Genomic DNA, 21,105 nt, shown 5'->3' on the forward strand with positions numbered 1-21,105 from the left:
TCTCATCACCCCGAGAACACCATCCCCACAGTGAACCATGGTGGTGGCAGCATCATGTTGTGGGGATGTTTTTCATCGGCAGGGACTGGGAAACTGGTGGGAATTGAAGGAATTATGGATGGCGCTAAATACAGGGAAATTCTTGAGGGAAACCTGTTTCACTCTTCCAGAGATTTGAGACTGGGACGGAGGTTGATCTTCCAGCAGGACAATGACACTAAGCATACTGCTAAAGCAACACTTGAGTGGTTTAAGGGGAACCATTTAAATGTCTTGGAATGGCCTAGTCAAAGCCCAGACCTCAATCCAATTGAAAATCTGTGGTATGACTTAAAGATTGCTGTACACCAGCGGAACCCATCCAACTTGAAGGAGCTGGAGCAGTTTTGCCTTGAAGAATGGGCAAAAATCCCAGTGGCTAGATGTAATTGCTGCAAAAGGTGGCTCTACAAAGTATTGACTTTGGGGGGGGTGAATAGTTATGCACACTGTTTTTTTCTGTTTTTTTGTCTTATTTCTTGTTTGTTTCACAATATAAAATATTTTGCATCTTCAAAGTGGTAAGCATGTTGTGTAAATCAAATGATACAAATCCCCAAAAAATCAATTTTAATTCCAGGTTGTAAGGCAACAAAATAGGAAAAATGTCAAGGGGGGTGAATACTTTCGCAAGCCACTATCGGCTTTTTATTTTATTTATTTTGTTTTTTGCCTTTTTTGAATGTGACCTATTCTTTTGGACCAAACCTCAAATGCAAACCGAGTTAAAACCGCTTGTCACAGAGAGGAAGAAGTGATCTCTCATCTTTGTTGTTGTGAGTGGCAGGGGGAGGGGTTCGGTATGTGTGAATGGGAAGGTGCACAGTCACAGCAGAAGGAGACGAGACCAAAAAGACAACATGAGAACAAGCGGACATAAATTCTCATAAAAACAAAAAAAATTGATTATTGCGATGCAGGCATTTTGAATATAGCGCTAAAACATACATTAAAATTAATCCAAATAATAGTAATGCACCAACATGTGCACCTTTGGAAACACACAGGCTCACGTGCTGTCGCATAGCACCCTACACTCACCACCCTTTCTTTTTGTTTGTCTGTTTAGGTTACTGTTTGCCATCTGTGTGGATTAAAAAACAGTAAACAGATGTACAGTTTCAGTATGGAATTATCATTTAAAGGCACATTCTTATATAGACTCCCAAATATTAGCAGAAATACAAAATCTTTACGTCATCACACAGTCACCCAAGCCTTACTTGTGTGTAATATGCCACATTCTGAGCCTCAGTGCCACTTTGGTTAGAGGTTTCTGTGTAGAATATATAACTAACTGCAGTGCAGCCCTATGGTTGGATTATGCACAAAGACTATCCAGTGCTTTGCTGAAATGAGAAAGCTGGTGATGAAATCTAGTTGATGGGGTTGATAATGCCTACCTAGTACCTACCCAGACTTGTGTTGAGCCATGATGGAGGCCCTATCTGGCCACGTCCTGCCCCTGCAGTTGCTCCCTCTGCCCAGTAGGTGAGGCCACAGGTCCAGGGAGGGACACTGTCCAAAACGCAGGGTGCCACAGTGGGCTGTCTGCTCAGGGGCTGTGGAACTGCCAGGACTCCTGTAGGATGTAGACCCAACGGCAACTGCAGAGCAAACCGAGATGAATGCGGATTAAGCATAAAGCAGGCACTTTGTTAGACCCTAACAACACCGCATGTTTAGGATTCAACCAGGAGGTTACATGTTCAAATCCTCAAAAAGGTAATTGCTGTCTATTAATGAGAAAGACATAATTGGCACTGCGCCAGTGTTCATCCAGCTGTGTGAATACAAAATATGTAAATTTGTATGATGTAATTTGCTCCGGATAAGGTCTGCAAAGTGCGTGAATAACCTCTTTCTAAAAAGAACTCTAACATAATGTATATCGCAATTTGAGCCCATTTTATTGCTTGTGATTAGGCTACCTTGACATGAGTTTATTGAAATTATTTAGAATTTTTGCTTGCTTTGTGTTAAAGGTGAAACAGCGCCACTGCTCGCCCCAGCGCATTTATTGTTTTTGATTTGTTGATGAAACTGAGGAGAGGAGCATGTAGCATCATGACAAAAAAATATGCAGTACCTACTCTGCTGTTCTATCATGCATGCAATGATGTGCAATGATGTCTGAGGGGGAAAAAAACAGTGTTAGTTGTTTGAAGTAACTTCTGTTTGTAATATCGCAAACAGACGTGGCAGATTCACCAAGTACGGATTCCAGCTTTAAAGGCTAATTGGAATAAAGAGAATATGGATTTTCATATTTATGTTGGGCAGAACCCTTGATGGATGGAATCAAAATATGGACCTCCCATAGGGAAATCCCCTTGTAAAAATGTATGACATGGCTAGAATAGCTATACAAGAAGGTACAGATTTAGGAAGCAACAACTAAGTTTAATTTTAGTTTTTAGTTTTATTTATTTTGCACTTAAGAAAAAGACCATCATACGTTAAAAAGTGAAACATTACAGAGCAGGGAGAAAGAAATAGACAATTTAGAATGTGTGTTTACACATTCACACGGTGATGAAAATACTGTAAGTAGCCTATTGATTTAGAACAGAGGCCCAGTTTAGAAAGACTGCTCATATTGACAGTGTAGATTTGCCCACCCACCATGCTTCTCAATGACCCAATGTGAGACTAGGGGCCAGTATGGGTATTGCAGCGCTCTGCCTCTCTTCCTCCATCCCAGGGGGAGTGTGGGTATCGTAGTGTTGCTTTGTCTCTCATCTCTGCAGATCCCAGGCTGCATGACTCATCCCATTAACAGCTCTGCGAGTGCTTCTCGGTGGAGGCAAACTGACTAACACCCCTCCCTCCTCAAAGCAAAACAATTTTCCACATTTCAGACACTGTCTTAATGGTAGTCTGGAGCAGAAGAATGTGAAATCTTTGGTCATATCTCAGATTTCAGATTTTTTTTTCTCACATACTGCACCTGTTGATATCATGGTGGTAGTCAGGGAGGGAGAGAGGGAGTTGCGAATGGAGTTACAGTACCAGTCAGAAGTTTGGACACACCTACTCATTCCAGGGTTTTTCCTTTATTTTTTGTATTTTCTACATTGTAGAATAATAGTGAAGACATAAACTATGAAATAACACATATGGAATCATGTAGTAACCATTTGTTTTTTTTAAACAAATCAAAATATATTTTATATTTGAGATTCTTCAAATAGCCACCCTTTGCCTTGATGACAGCTTTGCACACTCTTGGCATTCTCTCAACCAGCTTCACCTGGAATGCTTTTCCAACAGTCTTGAAGGAGTTCCCACATGCTGAGCACTTGTTGGCTGCTTTTCCTTCACTCTGCGGTCCGACGCAGAAGAAGACACACCTGTTAATTGAAATGTATTCCAGGTGACTATCTCATGAAGCTGGTTTAGAGAATGCCAAGTGTGCAAAGCTGTCATCAAGGCAAAGGGTGGCTATTTGAAGAATCTCACATATAAAATATATTTTGATTTGTTTAACACTTTGTTAATTAATACATGATTCCATATGTGTTATTTCATAGTTTTGATGTCTTCACTATTATTCTACAAGTAAAAAAGAGTAAAAATAAAGAAAAACCCTTGAATGAGTAGTTGTGTCCAAACTTTTGACTGGTAGTGTAGCCCAACTGCTTATTTGGGCTGTGCGTAACGACTAATCTTGACTGGCAGATCACCTACTCTGTCATTGCCTGACTAAGCAAAATTGGAGTCGAAAAACAAACTGAATGACTTATGACTGAATGAATGCCGGCCATGCTATCTGCAGTGGCCAGGAGTGTGAGGAGTTATGGATACCAGGATCCTTGATCTGCAGCTGGCTAACTCCTGTTCATTTGTGACTGTTGCAGTGGGATTGATTCGAAGAAGGGGAGGACCCTACTGATCCACCATACCTCTGTGGACCAAAGTCATGGCCGACGCCGAAGACCCACTTTAGAACCTTCAGTCTGTTCCCAAATACACCCAAACACAAGCAAATACACACTTACCTTAAGCTTTATCATCCCACTTCTTATGACCTTCTTCAACCTGACTGAGTTTTGGAACAACAAAGACAACTATAACACAATCATCTCTGGCTTCTCTGTTCATAATTTCTGCCAACACCCCAGGTAAGTCTGGTTTTCTTTGCTCCAGAAGTGTTTGAAAAATAACACTTTACTCAAGCTTTTTTTTCATTAAATACCAAAGCAGCCCATTTTGTAGGCAATATTCTTTTATGAGGTAGCCTGGCCAAATGTTTGCAGGGTGTGCTCCATCAAAACCTTCTTGGAAAGAGCTTTACGAGACCACTTGTTTAAAGACCCCCCAGTGACCTCTTACCCCTATGATCCTGTCCATGAACTTCCCTCAGGAATTACTCATGTGTTGTGATTTCCTTGAGTAATTTACACGTATGTTTGATGACAGGAAGCCAGCATCTTAAAGTCTGGTGCTTTATTGTGGCCATATGGTTCACCATTGAAGTTGTACACACATTATTACTTTTATCTTAAAGAAGTCGTCAAACTGGAGTGATAATTCTGAATTATCTCCAGTAGTAGGATGTGTATATGGTTCTCTCTTTAAAAAAAAAATATTGTTTTATTTGTTTGAGACATCTCATGATTCGAGTTGGTTTAAGTTCCTCTACACATGGGCTATCTTATATCAGAATGAATCCCAACAACAACCTGTGGATTCTCTTACTGGCTGCTCTCTTCTCCAATCTCTTTCTGTCTATATTTAGAACCGGTGACGACCGACCAGACCTTTATTAACCTCCCATCCCCCTAATGACGTCTTTGAATGTCACTGGGTGCTGTGGCAACCCTGACTGCTCTGTGAAGGGCCTGGAGGGTTGTCTGCTCATTGGACTGTACTCTAGAGCGAACATGACTGCTGTTTTTATTTATTTGTGCAATGAGTATGAGTCGTGTAAGTAGATGTATAGTGTGCATGTTGTTGTGTGTCTTTGTCTGTTAATAGCATTTGAGGCAGTAGTGCAGGAAAGTCTTCCGATCGGGAGGTGCAGCAATACTGCAAAGCTAGCTGGTCATGAAGATAAGCTTAGACCGGTCTTAGACTGTGACCACAGCAACAACAATGCAGACACATTGTAGACTGTTTGCAGAAAATCTAACCATCCTCAGTGTCAGCCTTTTATGAGAGTTGAACATACAGTACAATGACTGGACTAATTTTATCTGCAGATAGAAGTGCATTGACATTCAAAACACTTTTTCAAAGTTGCCATTAACTCCAAACTGAACAGGTGTCAAACTGTGATGCTCTATTTTATACACCACCACATGAAAAACGATACCCAAATAAGCCAGAACACCCAATGAAAAGGGCCTTATGGTCAGGACAGTAACTTTTCCTTTTGTGTGACTGGCCCTGCACAGGCAATTAGGCTACTTCAGACGAGGAGCACTGCAGGGAATTTACTCTGTTCTCTGTGTTGCATTACCCACCGTTAATTACGATAAGTAGCCTATACTAGAGAAAGTTTGAAATTAAATACGTTTTCTAATACAGTGCCTTCAGAAAGTATTCATACCCCTTGACTTATTCCACATTTTGTTGTTACAGCCTGAATTCAAAATTGATTAAATATTTTTTTTTATGGTCACCCATCTACACACAATACCCCATAAAAGTGGTCACCAACCGATCGCGATTCCTAGTTGATCACCAAACATTTCTGTAAAAATACCAATGATAAAGGCTTGCACTCCTCCTTTTTTTAAAATGATTGGTGTTGCACTGTTGGCAGTAGGTGCACTTGATTCAGAAGCCCTGAGCACCGGGTAGGCAAAGTATTCGCATTTTGAACCATTTAATTTGTCTGAAGAGACAAACTCTGTCTACCCGGCGGACCTGGAGATCTGTTGCTAAATCGAGTGCGCCTACTGCGCTGGCCAATCTGATAGCTCAAATCACCGTGCCTACAAGTTTGATACTAGCCTATGTGAGATTTCATAACTTTTAAAACCATGACCAGAGAGAGACTGTCATATAATACAGCAAAGAGCTGCTGTTTTTATGAGTGAGTTTATGTATAATTTTTTTATTCAGCACTGCCATATTGTTTTTATTCAACACTATTACAAAACATAAAACTCCTTCTCCCCACTCACGCTGCAGCTGCAATGAATGAGTAGCCAAGTGTATCGATAGCCCTGCGTTTTTATTATTATTAGCAGCTTGTCGTGTTTATTTTAATATTGAGGAATATTTCACTTTCTCTGGTCATAGGAACAACATGAATTTGTGCTTGAGGCAGATGCAGTGCGACTCGAGTTTCACCATCAGATGGAAGACTGTGTCCCCTCTCTCTGGTCAGTCTCACTGGAGGAAAGGAAGGAGAGAGCAGGGACCACGAGAGGCTGACCCTCTGCTGCTCGTTCCCTCCCTCTGCTACGACTTCAGTGCGTTCAAGACAACTGGGAACTCGGGGGAAAAAAAGAGATCCGACTGGGACAAATATTGAAATCTCAATTTTAATCCATTTTAAATTGAGGCTGTAAAACAACAATGTGGAAAAAGTCAAGGGATGTTAATACTTTCTGAAGGCACTGTATGTGTGATTGTTAATGGGACAATTGATGGCTACAACCATCGAACAAGTAGTAGTAGTTTAAAGGATAATACAAAAAGAACTGGTAGACATCAGCTAATGTTATAAACGTAGCATTCTATTTATCATTATTCAGGCAATTTATCGCAATATGGATTGTTTTCCATATAGTCCAGCTCTAGTGGTTTGTACGTATTGACCAACCTTCTATCTCCAATAGATGAGTCCTCATCATTGACCGTTTGTCACTGCCCCTCCATCGCTGGGCAAAGACACAATCACAACCATATTGACAATCTGTCAGTTTAAACTAAGGGCCTCTTTATATTCCTTTGAACGTGCTTGTTTCCAGAAAGGTTTTGACTCTGTTCCAATATGAGTGGCAAGTTCCTATCTTGACTGCATAAACATATTGATTTGCATCAACACACAAGCTAAACCAGCCGCTTACAGACATTCATTCTCTATTTTCTTTCATTCGTTGTCCTTCTTTCTCACGTTCTCTTTTTCCCTATTTTTATAGGCTAGCCTATCAAGGCATTCTTACATTACCATTTGTTATGTTGTTATGATCAGTAGCCCTTTCCACTCACAGCCCCTGTCATCCTGTATACGGGTTGAAAATGGCAGTCTTTGTCATTGATAAGCTGATTGGAACGCAGTGGTTGTAGAGTAACATGCTATACATGACGTCAGAACTCAGATTCTACGCTTCACAGCGCTGAATCGGTTTTGACTGACAGCTATTATAAACTTGAGCACCGCGCGTGACAAGAAGTTTCCCTCATCCCACCCGCTAATTTTGCACATTTGTTGTCTGGGTGAGGGAAATGCTGTAAATCGAGAGGAGTCGATGTGTTCTGAAAGATGAGACATTGAGGATTATAATACTGCTTTGATGTCATACAAGCAAACCACACACCTGTGAGTCCAAATGTGCACTTCACATTTCCATATTTGTCATTTACGGTATTAACGTTTATGATCGCTATGTTTGATCCAAAGTTAAAAGGATGTTATGCGTTACATGCTGACTAAACCGGCCGTGTTGCGAGCAGAATAACTTGTCGGAGTAGAGAACACACGATTTTGTATGATTTCCAAATGGGTCAAAATTATACAAATATCCAGCAAAAGAAAAGGACCATATGCATTTCAGGTAAAATAACAACCCAATGTTTATCTCCCAGGACACGTTAGCTAGCAACAGCAAACTAAATGTCCATGAATGTTTCATGTGTGTTTTTATCTGTCCCGAAATTAATATAGTTGGTTCACAGTTGGTTTTGGTATTTTAACCTGCGTGTTATGAACGTGTCTGATGGGGATAGACAAAATCAACATGCGGACGCACGCGTGGAGCCGGTTTGGTCAAGGTGTTATACCCTGGGTTGACCTGAACAGAATGAGCTTATGTTTGTCGTATTGTGAGGAAAATTTGCTGCGGAACACGCACTTGAATGCACTCATGAGACCATTCTATGCGCACCAAAATTGCAATCTGTTTGTCTGAAGTGCCTTTTGAAAGCCTAACACTGTAAGATCGTATTTTGTAACTTCGATAGGCATGTTGGCAATAGAATAACCTTTCAAATGATGCCCTCCTGACCCATATTGGGATTTATATTGGAAAGTGTTAGGATTGCGTAAAAAACAACCGTAATTGTGTGAAGGTGGGGACGCAGGGCTGTGTTCCAAACAAAAAACTACAAGTGTGCTTGCCTCAGTCCTCAATGGCAAAGCCAGGAGAGCTCAAAAAAATCACCTTTTATAGTTGAAGGTGCTTTCCTTGAGTCGTAAAATCCATTTGGAGAGGTGTGTGGACACTAGTTAGACCTCTCACTCAAACCCTTCTTGCACCTACTCCAATTAATATTCTTGATATGTAACTGAATGTATCCAGAGTATTTTCAGATTTCGTTATTGACAAATGCTGTAGAAATACAGTAAATGTAAAGTGTACATGAAATCAACAGTGTAATGTTTGGATTCAGTCTTGTGTCAGGTGAACTGTTGTGTCCTCACCTTTAGTCTGATAATTTCCCATAATTTCCAAAGTGTTCTCTTTAAATTTTCTACCATGGTCATGCATATACTTTTTATATTTCTTTTGTTAGAATATTTTCAATTTGTCCCTATCCATATTGGCCAATTTCCACAAGTTTAAAGGGTTAACCGTTGCATATTCCCTAAATGAATTGTGGACTTGACCAGGCCTAAAATAACATAATGTTTTATTTTTCAATGACCTGATTTTCTAAATTACTTGTTTTCTGCTTCAATTAATATTCCACATCATCACTATATTCTTAATTGGAACTCCTCCAAATTTATATGGCTATATTTAGCGTACAATGTTTACAACATGACTCAGATCTTTAATTGGAATCTTATTCAAGGAAGTAAATAGGAATGTAAAAAATTTAAATGTCAATAATGCAAATGTGAAATATTGACCGTTGATTGTTTAGCCTCTTAGAACTCCAACTGTGGTAAATAAAACCTTTTTTTTATGTTTTCAGGATACAGCTATTATTACCTGAACATTTATTTTTGAATTAAGTTAATAAATAAATAAAGGAGTGTGTTATCTGCCACAGCAGAACATTGCAGTTGGGGCTGAGCAGTGAATGAGTCATCACTGCGTTCTATTTGAGGAAATTGAATCTCTGTGAATCCTCACTGCTGTGTGTGTCTGTAGATTCTGTGTGTGAGCACTCACATCAATATATTTTTGCACAATTGTGGTAAACGTGAACCTCTTTCTGCTGTTATGATGTGAGTCATTAAATTATAGATCTAAAAATACAGTGCTATGAAAAAGTATTTGCCCCCTTTCTAATTTTCTTAACTTTTTGCATATTTGTGATACTGAATGTTATCAGATCTTCAACCAAAACCTAATATTAGATAAAGGGAACATAAGTGAACAAATAACATAACAATTACATATTTATTTCATAAACAAAGTTATGCAACACCCAATTCCCCTGTGTGAAAAAGTAATTGCCCCCTTACACTCAATAACTGGTTGAGCCACCTTTAGCTGCAATGACTCCAACCAAATGCTTCCTGTAGTTGTTGATCTGTCTCTCACGTCGCTGTGGAGGAATTTTGGCCCACTCTTCCATGCAGAACTGCTTTAACTCAGTGACATGTGGGTTTTCAAGCATGAACTGCTTGTTTCAAGTCCTGCCACAACATCTCAATTGGGATTAGGTCTGGACTTTGACTAGGCCATTCCAAAACTTCCAATTTGTTGCTTTTTAGCAATTTTCATGTAGGCTTGATTGTGTGTTTTGGATAATTGTCTTGCTGCATGACCCAGCTGCGCTTCAGCTTCAGCTCACAGACGGATGGTCTGACATTCTCCTGTAGAATTCTCTGATACAGAGCAGAATTCATGGTTCCTTCTATTAAGGCAAGTCGTCCAGGTCCTGAGGCAGCAAAACATCCCCAAACCATCACACCACCACCACCATGCTTGACCTTTGGTATGATGTTCTTACTGTGGAATGCAGTGTTTGGTTTTCGTCAGTCATAATGGGACCCATCTCGTCCAAAAAGTTGACTCAAGTTTGCCAAAAACCACCTGGATGATCATCAAGACTCTTGGAAGAACGTTCTATGGACAGATGATTCAAAAGTATAACATTTTGGACGACATGGTTCCAGTAATGCCTGGCGAAAACCAAACTCTGCATTCCACAGTAAGAACATCATACCAAAGGTCAATCATGGTGGTGATGGTTTGGGGATGCTTTGCTGCCTCAGGACCTGGACATTTAAATTTTAGTCATTTAGCAGACTCTCTTATCCAGAGCGACTTACAGTTAGTGAGTGCATACATCATTTTTTATACTGGCCCCCCGTGGGAAACGAACCCACAACCCTGGCGTTGCAAACTCCATGCTCTACCAACTGAGCTACATCCCTGCCGGCCATTCCCTCCCCTACCCTGGACGACGCTGGGCCAATTGTGTGCCGCCCCATGGGTCTTCCCCATGGGCCATGGACGACTTCTTCGTTGTCTTGGCTGTGTGCTTAGGGTCATTGTCCTGTTGGAAGGTGAACCTTCACCCCAGTCTGAGGTCCTGAGTGCTCTGGAGCAGGTTTTCATCAAGGATCTCTCTGTACTTTGCTCCGTTAATCTTTCCCTCGATCCTGACTAGTCTCCCAGTCCCTGCCGCTGAAAAACATCCCCCACAGCATGATGCTGCCACCACCGTGCTTCACCGTAGGGATGGTGCCAGGTTTCCTCCAGACGTGAAGCTTGGCATTCAGGCCAAAGAGTTCAATTTTGGTTTCATCAGACAAGAGAATCTGGTTTCTCATGGTCTGAGAGTCCTTTAGGTGCCTTTTGGCAAACTCCAAGCGGGCTGTCATGTGCCTTTTTACTGAGGAGTGGTTCCGTCTGGCCACTCTACCATAAAGGCCGGATGGGTGGAGTGCTGCAGAGATGGTTGTCCTTCTGGAAGGTTCTCCCATCTCCACAGAGGAACTCTGGAGCTCTGTCAGTGACCATCGGGTTCTTGGTCACCTCCCTGACAAAGGCCCTTCTCCCCCGGTTGCTCAGTTTGGCCGGGCGGCGAGATCTAGGAAGTGTCTTGGTGGTTCCAAACTTGTTCCATTTAACAATGATGGAGGCCACTGTGTTCTTGGGGACCTTCAGTGCTGCAGATTCTTTTGGTACCCTTCCCCAGATATGTGCCTCGACACAATCCTGTCTCGGAGCACTGCAGACAATTCCTTCGACCTCTTGGCTTGGTTTTTGCTCTGACATGCACTGTCAACTGTGGGACCTTTATATAGACAGGTGTGTGCCTTTCCAAATCATGTCCAATCAATTGAATTTGCCACAGGTGGACTCGAAGTTGTAGAAACATCTCAAGCATGATCAATGGAAACAAGATGCGCCTGAGCTCAATTTCGAGTCTCATAGCAAAAGGTCTGAATACTTACGTAAATAAGGGTTTTCATTTGTAATACATTTGCAAAAATCTATAAACCTGTTTTCGCTCGTCATTTTGGGGTATTGTGTGTAGATTGATGAAGCTTTTTTTTTTTATTTAATCAATTTTAAAATAAGGATGTAACGTAACAATGTGGACAAAGTGGACACTGTATGTGTGCTCGTGTGCCCATGTGTGCGGGTGCATCACTTGAAAACACTGCATATTCCAATTCATGATAACATGCCTAAAAACCCTAAAAGTTATAATTGAAAGTTCCCTCCTATTCCCATTTACTAATTATAACAAAGCCATTACATTGATACGTTTGTTTTATTAGTTGGTTATAAAATACAATTTAATTGGTCACATGCTTCGTAGACAACCGGTGTAGACTAACAGTGAACTGCTTACTTACGGGCCCTTTTCCAACAATGCAGAGTTAAAGAAAGAATTCAATAAAATGGAAATAGTGACGGTGAATAACGAATAAAAATAACAAGTACAAATAACATGGCTATATATAGGGAGTAGAAAATAACATGGCTATATACAGGGAGTACCAGTACCGAGTTGATGTGCAGGGTTACGAGGTAAGTGAGGTAGCTATGTACTGTACATATAGGTAGGGGTCAAGTGACTAGCCGCAAGCGTGTGTGATGTGTAAAGTATTAGTAATGGGGGAAAAAATCTATAGTTACATATAACAATATTATTTTTGGACGACTTTGTATTGATATTTGACTCAAGTATCGTTTATTTATTTTTTGCTACTGTAGGTAGCGTTAGCTAGCGCTAGTCAGCTGTACCTGTGCCAAAACTCTTGTATTTTCATCCTATAGCTTGTTCTCCATCTTCTTTTTAAATAGTGAACCAACATGTTTTCAGCACTTTTATTTCCCTCACTGATCTAAACTCATTTTCTCATTCTCTCTCTTGTCTCTCTGCAGCAGACATATAGTGAGCAATATGTTTGGAACACCAAATCGCAAAAGAATCGCAGTATCCAATCGCAATACATATAGAATAATGAGAATCGCAATACATATCGTATCTGCATCTAAATATTGTATCGAAAGGTCCCTGGCTATTCCCAGCCCTATTGGTTATGTGGGCAAATCATTTAGACTAAATTGGGAGCTGACAAATTCAGCATCTCTGTTTCTTGCAATTATCTTTTAGCCAAATATAATCTCTTTAACCGTTAGTTTCCTAATTACCATTATATTTATAGGGGAGTTCCACTCAGTCATATAGAGCACATTTGACGTTAACCTTAGTGCTCGGTGTCAGTCCTGCTGTTGCGTGCCCTGACGTTTGTGTTGGGTCAGGGCCCGGTCCTCAGTGGGGCAGTTACGACGCGCCTCTACACTGAGGAAGTGTGAATGGGAAAGTCTCAGTCTCATAAAGTATTTTCATGGAACTGACTCACTGGAGGCCTTTCCTGCAATTGCAATCGCAGTCTGTCCTCTCGGGTGGTTTCTCTTTTTTTCTTTTTTAGCTTTTCCTCTTTTTGATGTTTTTCCTGTTATGGCTTGCATGACTAAATGTCAGTGTATGACTTTATCTCTGCTGCTTCGCTTTATTTTTGGTGTTGACATGCAGGAGGATTCTACTGGTCTTTAGCTAAAGGATTCCTTCCTCAACAGTTAGTGTATATACAGTATCTCAACTGTAAACTCAAGACCAGGAGTTGTCCTTTACCCCTTCCCTTTTTCCATATGTTGTTACGTTACAGCCTTATTCTAAAATGGATTAAACAGATTTTTTCCCTCATTAATCTACATACATTACCCCATAATGACAAAGCAAAAACAGGTTTTTAGAAATACCTTAATACCTTAACCTTAAACAGGTTTATACATTTTTGCAAATGTATTACAAATGAAAACCCTTATTTACATAAGTATTCAGACCCTTTGCTATGAGACTCGAAAATGAGCTCAGGTGCATCCTGTTTCCATTGATCATCCTTGAGATGTTTCTACAACTTGATTGGAGTCCACCTGTGGTAAATTCAATTGATTGGACATGATTTGGAAAGGCACACAACTGTCTATAAAAGGGCCCACAGTTGACAGTGCATGTCAGAGCAAAAACCAAGCCATAAGGTTGAAGGAATTGTCCGTAGAGCTCAGAGACAGGATTTTGTTGAGGCACAGATCTTGGAAAGGGTACCAAAACATTTCTGCAGCATTGAAGGTCGCCAAGAACAGTGGCCATCATTTTTAAATGGAAGAAGTTTGGAACCACCAGGACTCTTCCTAGAGCTGGCCGCCTGGCACCAAGCGTCACGTCTGGAGGAAACCTGGCACCATCCCTACGGTGAAGCATGGTGGTGGCAGCATCATGCTGTGGGGATGTTTTTCAGTGGCAGGGACTGGGAGACTAGTCAGGATCGAGGGAAAGATGAACGGAACAAAGTACAGAGAGATCCTTGATGAAAACTTGCTCCAGAGTACTCAGGACCTCAGACTGGGGTGTAGGTTCACCTTCCAACAGTACAACGACCTTAAGCACATAGCCAAGACAACGCAGGTGTTGCTTTGGGACAATTCTCTGAATGTCCTTGAGGGGCCTAGCCAGAGCCTGGACTTGAACCCGATCGAACATCTCTGGAGAGACCTGAAAATAGCTGTGCAGCTACGCTCCCCATCCAACCTGACAGAGCTTAAGAGGATCTGCAGAGAAGAATGGGAGAAACTCCACAAATACAGGTGTGCCAAGCTTGTAGTGTCATACCCAAGAAGACTCGAGGCTGTAATCGCTGACAAAGGTGCTTCAACAAAGTAGTGGGTAAAGGGTCTGAATACCTATGTAAATGTGATTACAATAATAATATTGCAAACATTTCTAAAAACCTGTTTTTGCTTTGTCGTTATGGGGTACTGTGTGTAGATTTGATGAGAAAAAACAATTTAATCAATTTTAGAATAAGGCTGTAACGTAAAGAAAATGTGGAAAAAGTGAAGGGGTCTGAATACCTTCCGAATGCACTGTATATGTTGCAAAAAGTAATTAGGAAAGAAATGGAGGGCGCTCAACCAACGTAAGTCGAGGTGAACCAAAACATTTTCTCATCATTTAAAAGGAAAAGGCGCAACACTCGCTCACTATTTTAACTATAAAAAGCTTCTTAAAAGTGATTTGGTCATTTTAAAATCATCTGAAAACTAAAGCATCTCAATAAATAAGACAAACATACTGTTTTTCACAATTCCTGACATTAATTCCTAATAAAAATTCCCTGTCTTAGGTCAGTTAGGATCACCGCTTTATTTTAAGAATGTGAAATGTCAGAATAATAGTAGAGAATGATTTATTTCCGTTTTTATTTCTTTCATCACATTCCCAGTGGGTCAGAAGTTTACATACACTCAATTGGTATTTGGTAGCATTGCCTTTAAATTGTTTAACTTTGGTCAAATGTTTCGGGTAGCCTTCCACAAGCTTCCCACAATAAGTTGGATGAATTTTGGCCCATTCCTAGAGCTGGTGTAACTGAGTCAGGTTTGTAGGCCTCCTTGCTCGCACACGCTTTTTCAGTTCTGCCCACACATTTTCTATAGTATTGAGGTCAGGGCTTTGTGATGGCCACTCCAATACCTTGACTTTGTTGTCCTTAAGCCATTTTGCCACAACTTGGAAGTATGCTTGGGGTCATTGTCCATTTGGAAGACCCATTTGCGACCAAGCTTTAACTGATGTCTTGAGATGTTGCTTCAATATATTCACATAATTTTCCTTCCTCATGATGCCATCTATTTTGTGAAGTGCACCAGTCCCTCCTGCAGCAAAGCACCCCCACAGCATGATGCTGCCACCCACGTGCTTCACGGTTGGGATGGTGTTCTTCGGATTGCAAGCGACCCCCTTTTTCCTCCAAACATAACGATGGTCATTATGGCCAAACAGTTATATTTTTGTTTCATCAGTCCAGAGGACATTTCTCCAAAAAGTACGATCTTTGTCCCCATGTGCAGTTGCATACCGTAGTCTGGCTTTTTTATGGTGGTTTTGGAGCAGTGGCTTCTTCCTTGCTGAGCGGCCTTTCAGGTTATGTCGATATAGGACTCGTTTTACTGTGGCTATATATACTTTTGTACCTGTTTCCTCCAGCATCTTCACAAGGTCCTTTGCTGTTGTTCTGGGATTGATTTGCACTTTTCGCACCAAAGCACGTTCATCTCTAGGAGACAGAATGCATCTCCTTCCTGAGCGGTATGACGGCTGCGTGGTCCCATGGTGTTTATACTTGCGTACTATTGTTTGTACAGATGAACGTGGTACCTTCAGTCATTTGGAAATTGCTCCCAAGGATGAACCAGACTTGTGGAGGTCTACACATTTTTTTCTGAGGTCTTGGCTGATTTCTTTTGATTTTCCCATGATGTCAATCAAAGAGGCACTGAGTTTGAAGGTAGGCCTTGAAATACATCCACAGGTACACCTCCAATTGACTCAAATGATGTCAATTAGCCTATCAGAAGCTTCTAAAGCCATGACATCATTTTCTGGAATTTTCCAAGCTGTTTAAAGGCACCGTCAACTTAGTGTATGTAAACTTCTGACCCACTGGAATTGTGATACAGTGAATTATAAGTGAAATCATCTGTCTGTAAACAATTGTTGGAAAAATGACTTGTGTCATGCACAAAGTAGATGTCCTAACCGACTTGCCAAAACTATAGTTTGTTGACAAGAAATGTGTGGAGTGATTGAAAAACGAGTTTTAATGACTCCACCCTAAGTGTATGTAAACTTCCGACTTTAACTGTATGTCAAATCCGGTAAAGCCATATTCCAGCCTGAAGGAAGTATGCTTTGAATTAATAATAAAAAAAAAATCACACTCCCAACTAACAAGTACTTTTGAGTTTCAGATAGGGAAACAGAAGGCACTTATGTTGTTCTTGAGAGTCGTAGCTTTCAGGAATGGAGTCATAATATTTTGTAGTTTAAACCGTTCAAATGCTAGTACCAAATTCATATGAACAAGAAGTAATCAAAATGCCTCACAGACGCTAGAAACTGGCCTTTTAAGACGAAGACTGCAGAGGAATGCAGTCTTGAGATGAATATCCTCACAGTTTGAGCCCAGCTTGATCCACAGCCCAAGATTTACAAAACCTCAGTTTGTTCAGTGTGTTTTGCCTCCCTCCAGGTTTCTTGCAGGTGAGCGTTGTCTATTTGGATTGGTTGGCTCTTAATTGGGTCAAGCCCAGCTTACGCCAAAGACAGAGGGCCTCTGTCAAACAAAGTTAGCTGCCAAAGTCCTTGACATTAACTGCGCAAGTTCATCCCATGCCAAAAAAATTGACAGAAAAAACAAAGTTAGGGCCTCACCCCTCCCCCACTTGCCTCAAGCTAAATATAAGCCCAACGTACGTCAGAAAGCCAGAAAGAGACATCCACCTATAAATAACGGGGGGGAGTGGAGAGTAATGCCAAGAGACAGGAGAAGGGGTTAGATGAGAGTTTTGGCAAGGCACCGACTGCTGCTCTACTATTTTCTCCAATGCTGAGATACCTAGCTGGACCCCACTCTCCTTTTGTCAGAAGGTGGGCTTAGAATTCTCACAGAAACTGCCTTGTAGCCAATTGTAGTCATGGTCGTTTGGAGTGGCACAGGTGATTCATCCAGTCTATTCACAGTGTAGAGAGCCACAGTTGGTCGGAGCTGGTCCGAGCTGGTTGCCCAATGGGGCAGCCCAGTGGCAGAAGATCAAAAAAGCACTTCGCTTTTGTCAATATGCCAAGCAGCGACTGTCTTTAAATTGGACCATGGATTCTCTGTCTTTAACTCTCTCTTAATTTCTAATTAAGACTGACTTTCATTTTGAATCTGTGTTTGCGATGCATTTCAACGAGGCTTGTGGTCGGAGCTACTGGTTAAGGAGAAGGAGGATGCTTCTTAATATGCATACCTCACTATAGTGAAGGAGATTTAACATGCACACAGTTTGGCTACACATGTTATTTGGGAGTATTTTAGTTGGCAGGGATGGCAGGTTCTATCATATATCCTGTAGTCCAATGGGGACTGGAGAAAGCCGCCTCTTTGATCTTTGATGGGACCCCGGCCAAGTCCCTCATAACCATTGAGTTTAAAATGGCACTGTGACCATGGTGACCGGGCCATCTGAGAATAAAGTGGCTAACATAGCCGCTGCCTGAGCCCAGGAATGTCTCACTTGGGATTCCTGGTGCGGTGTCATCCATTGGAGAGTGAAACAATCTGAACACAGCAGGCCATCAACAGTTGTTTATTAGCCCAGCTGATGCCCTTGGTGGAGTCACAGACAATATTATGTAAGAAGTGTGTGTTATCAGTTGCGGGCATTTATTTAGAATCATGAGGCAGTATTGTGTACATGTAGGTTACAATGTTTGCATTGATTCTACACATTGATGGTACGATTTGAAAATGTTAAATTGCTGAAGCTGCAACTTTATTTTCATGCACATTTTGTCCTCCTGGTTAGTACTCAGCCTAGCCTGTAAATTTAAGCCAAATGGCTACTGATCCAAAAGCAGCTAATTCATGAAATAACTTTTAACCAAATTGTGCTACACCTGACATCTGTGGACAGATTGCTTCAGAGTCTGACCCACGTGTTGATGGAATGGTGACCCGAGCATTCATTGTGTCAATGAGCGAGCTGCTAACGCAGTTAGCCTCGATAATGAATACTTAGATTTACCCCTAATGTGCAGAAGCATTTAGTGCTAGCAGAGCTTTTCAGATCATTTGCGTGATGTGAGTGTTTAACTGACTTTGTATTTACGTACATAGATGTCTTGAGTGTGTGTGTGTGTCAGTATATATTTGTGTGTACTGGGGCTGTGTGTGTGTGTGTGTGTGTGTGTGTCTGCCTGCATTAGCCATTTGCTTGTCTGTCCTCAAGCACTTCAAGGTTCCAATGGTGGCACTGTACCCCCCTTTCCATCAGCTACTCCCCCTGCTGCTCCATCCCCCACCCCCCTCGGCACTGGGAACAGCACTCGATTGGCTCAGTGCTATTTGCATGAACAAGGCCCCCTCCCCTCCTCCTCTCCCTCCCCTCCCCTCCCCTCCTCTCTCTCCCTCCTCCCTCCCTGCCTTCTCACACACTCTCAGCTCTCGTCTCTATTTATAGCCCTAGCCCCGCCCCTCCCCTGCCACTCGGCAGCTATTTCCAGCCGCCCTTAGCAGCACAGTCTGTTTGTAAACTCAGTGGCGCTCCTCTTCTACCTCTGAGCTCCGCAACACAGCGGGGGTGGTGGGGAGTTACCGGAAAAACAAACAAACAAACAGGAAAAAAACAAAAGGAGATTTAGGCTAGGGGACAACTCCTTTTGGAAAGGCACTGCAGGTTTTAATTCGTCCTTCTCTGGTTGAGGTGATGGGTAGTTCTGGCACGTTCTGACTGCTTTCTCCTCTCTAATGTGGCAGATGCAGAGTGCAGCAGCGCTGCCTTTGTGAAGAGAACGAGGCAGGAGGAGGAGAGAGGAGAGACTAGGAGGCTAACATTCAGTGCCGTCAACAACAGTCTACCTCCCGAGCACCGTCTACACAACCTCCTAGTGATTTATTTTCAGCTTCTCTATCTCTCTCTCTCCTCCCTCTTCTCTCTCTCTCTCTCCTCCCTCTTCTCTCTCTCTCTCTCCTCCCTCTTCTCTCTCTCTCTCTCTTCTCTCTCTCTCTCTCCTCCCTCTTCTCTCTCTCTCTCCTCCCTCTTCTCTCTCTCTCTCTCTCTCTCTCTCCTCCCTCTTCTCTATCTCTCTCTCTCCCCTCTTTTCTATCGCTCTCTCTCGCTCCTCCTCCTCACTCTCCTCTCGCCATTCGCTGATCTCTCCCGTGGCGCTCTCAGCTCCTCGCCGACGCAGTGACAGCCAGACTCTTGAGCTGTCTGTGTCCACGTCTACTCTGCTTGTGACACAGACACAGACGACTGGTGCTTTTTGGACGAGATTTTGGACTGTTTTTTTTGTGTTGCCTGCTATTTATTTTACCCAGCTTGACGGTTTTTCACGCGTGGTGTTTTGAGAAGGCTACGTAACTCCAAGAGGGCGGTGTGTATTTTAACTTAACTCCTCTCTGAGGGGTTCAGTGCTGGTCTACTCGCTTCTGGCCACACTACATGTTTTGTTTCTTCTGTAGCCTGTGCTGGGAACTACTCTCCCTGTTCGCCTGGAGACACTGCAGTTTTGTTTGGGCCATGGAACTTCAAGGATCTCTCTCCTTCATCAGTTGTTTCATCTCTAGAAGAGGAGTTCTGGAGTTTTCTTTAAAGATCTAAGAGGGACTTTGCTGTGTTGTTCACCTTTTCATCTAGTCCAAGGTTTTCTCATTGACTGGATAGTTTTCTTTGTTTCCCCATATGTATTGGAAGGACACCCTTGCACTGGCATGCTTTTAAGGCCCACTGTGCCGGGGCTGTGCGCAATGTTGCAGACGATCTATGAGACAGAGTCCTGCTTCTCCTCAGACGCCATGTCCAGCAGGGAGCAACCTCTGGAGCTGCTGCCCCAGTCCCAAGTGTCTGCCATGCCCATTGCTGGTGAGTCATACAGGGGGTCGAGAGCAGGGGAAGGGTGGGTGCCTGTCTGAGCACCTAAGAGGATGTAATTTTCAGACCTATAGGCCTATTTTTGTAGGACTGTTGTGACTAGAGGTGTAGTGTGTTCTGTCTGTCACTCCATGTTATTGTTGAAGCTGCTTTTGAGAGAAGGACTTTTAACGGGAATGCATAGAATAGCAAAACATAGAAACCGACTACGGCCACTCAAGTTTTGGAGTTAGCCTTCTACAGCTTCCACGTCATAGTGTGCGTTGAGAGGACGGGGGTTGGATTTACTGCTCACCCGTTCTTAAATCAACAGAGCGGAACGGCTGTAGAGCAGTATGTGGGTGGTTCTCTTCTTTCTCTTGCATATGCTCCCCTTGTTTACCTGACACCTGTTCAAATAAGTGGATGTGCGCATTTCCTTTGGTTTTCTAACCTTCATGAATTGTCAGAGTGCCAGTGGGACCTCGGTATGGTTAATTTGGGAAAAACATGACCGGATAGTGCTGACATTTTGATTTGGTTATGGTGATTTAATCATGTTTTAAAGCGCTATTAGAATCTAGGACCTTTTTGGGGACTTTACCTGGTTTTTGTTTTAATATAAAATAGGTCATAGATGGATCGGTAGATAATTGGCTAGGTAAAGGCTGTTTCTTTAAATAAAGTGTTTCCTATTGCATCAATGAGCATACATTTTCTATCATTTCAAGGACTGCTCAAGATAAACTACGCATCCAGATGTTCTCCCCACTTCACAGCAACAAAGGATTTCAGGATTTGACATTTAGTGGGTCAGCCTTTTGGGGGAATACATTTACAGTTTAGTCATTTAGCAGACGCTCTTATCCAGAGCGACTCACAGTTGGTGCATTCATCTTAAGATAGCTAGGTTGGACAACCACATATCACAGTGATAGTGCATTTTTCCTCAATAGTTGGCGCTAGTAAGGGGGAAAAAAGGAAAGTGTGAGTGTTAGTTCACAAAATG

At 42.1% G+C, this 21,105-nt stretch overlaps 1 protein-coding gene across 6 annotated transcripts in view; it reads left to right on the forward strand.

The window, feature by feature from the left end:
* LOC311103996 (histone deacetylase 5-like) overlaps positions 1-21,105 on the forward strand; it is a 79,313-nt gene that overhangs the window by 13,456 nt on the left and 44,752 nt on the right. For 4 of the 6 annotated variants that reach the window (XM_084145634.1, XM_084145635.1, XM_084145636.1 and 1 more), the window contains exon 1: positions 19,352-20,108. The exons of 1 other annotated variant lie outside the window; for it this stretch is intronic. In XM_084145634.1, coding sequence (XP_084001760.1) covers positions 19,958-20,108 — 151 coding nt within the window. In that variant the 5' untranslated portion in view covers positions 19,352-19,957. Of the gene's footprint in view, positions 1-3,899; positions 4,164-19,351; positions 20,109-21,105 lie in introns of those variants that run through there. One more of the 6 variants, XM_084145638.1, reaches the window with a different exon arrangement.

The sequence above is a fragment of the Coregonus lavaretus genome (assembly GCF_964263955.1).
Source record: "Coregonus lavaretus genome assembly, chromosome: 28".
NCBI classification, from domain to species: Eukaryota; Metazoa; Chordata; class Actinopteri; order Salmoniformes; family Salmonidae; genus Coregonus; species Coregonus lavaretus.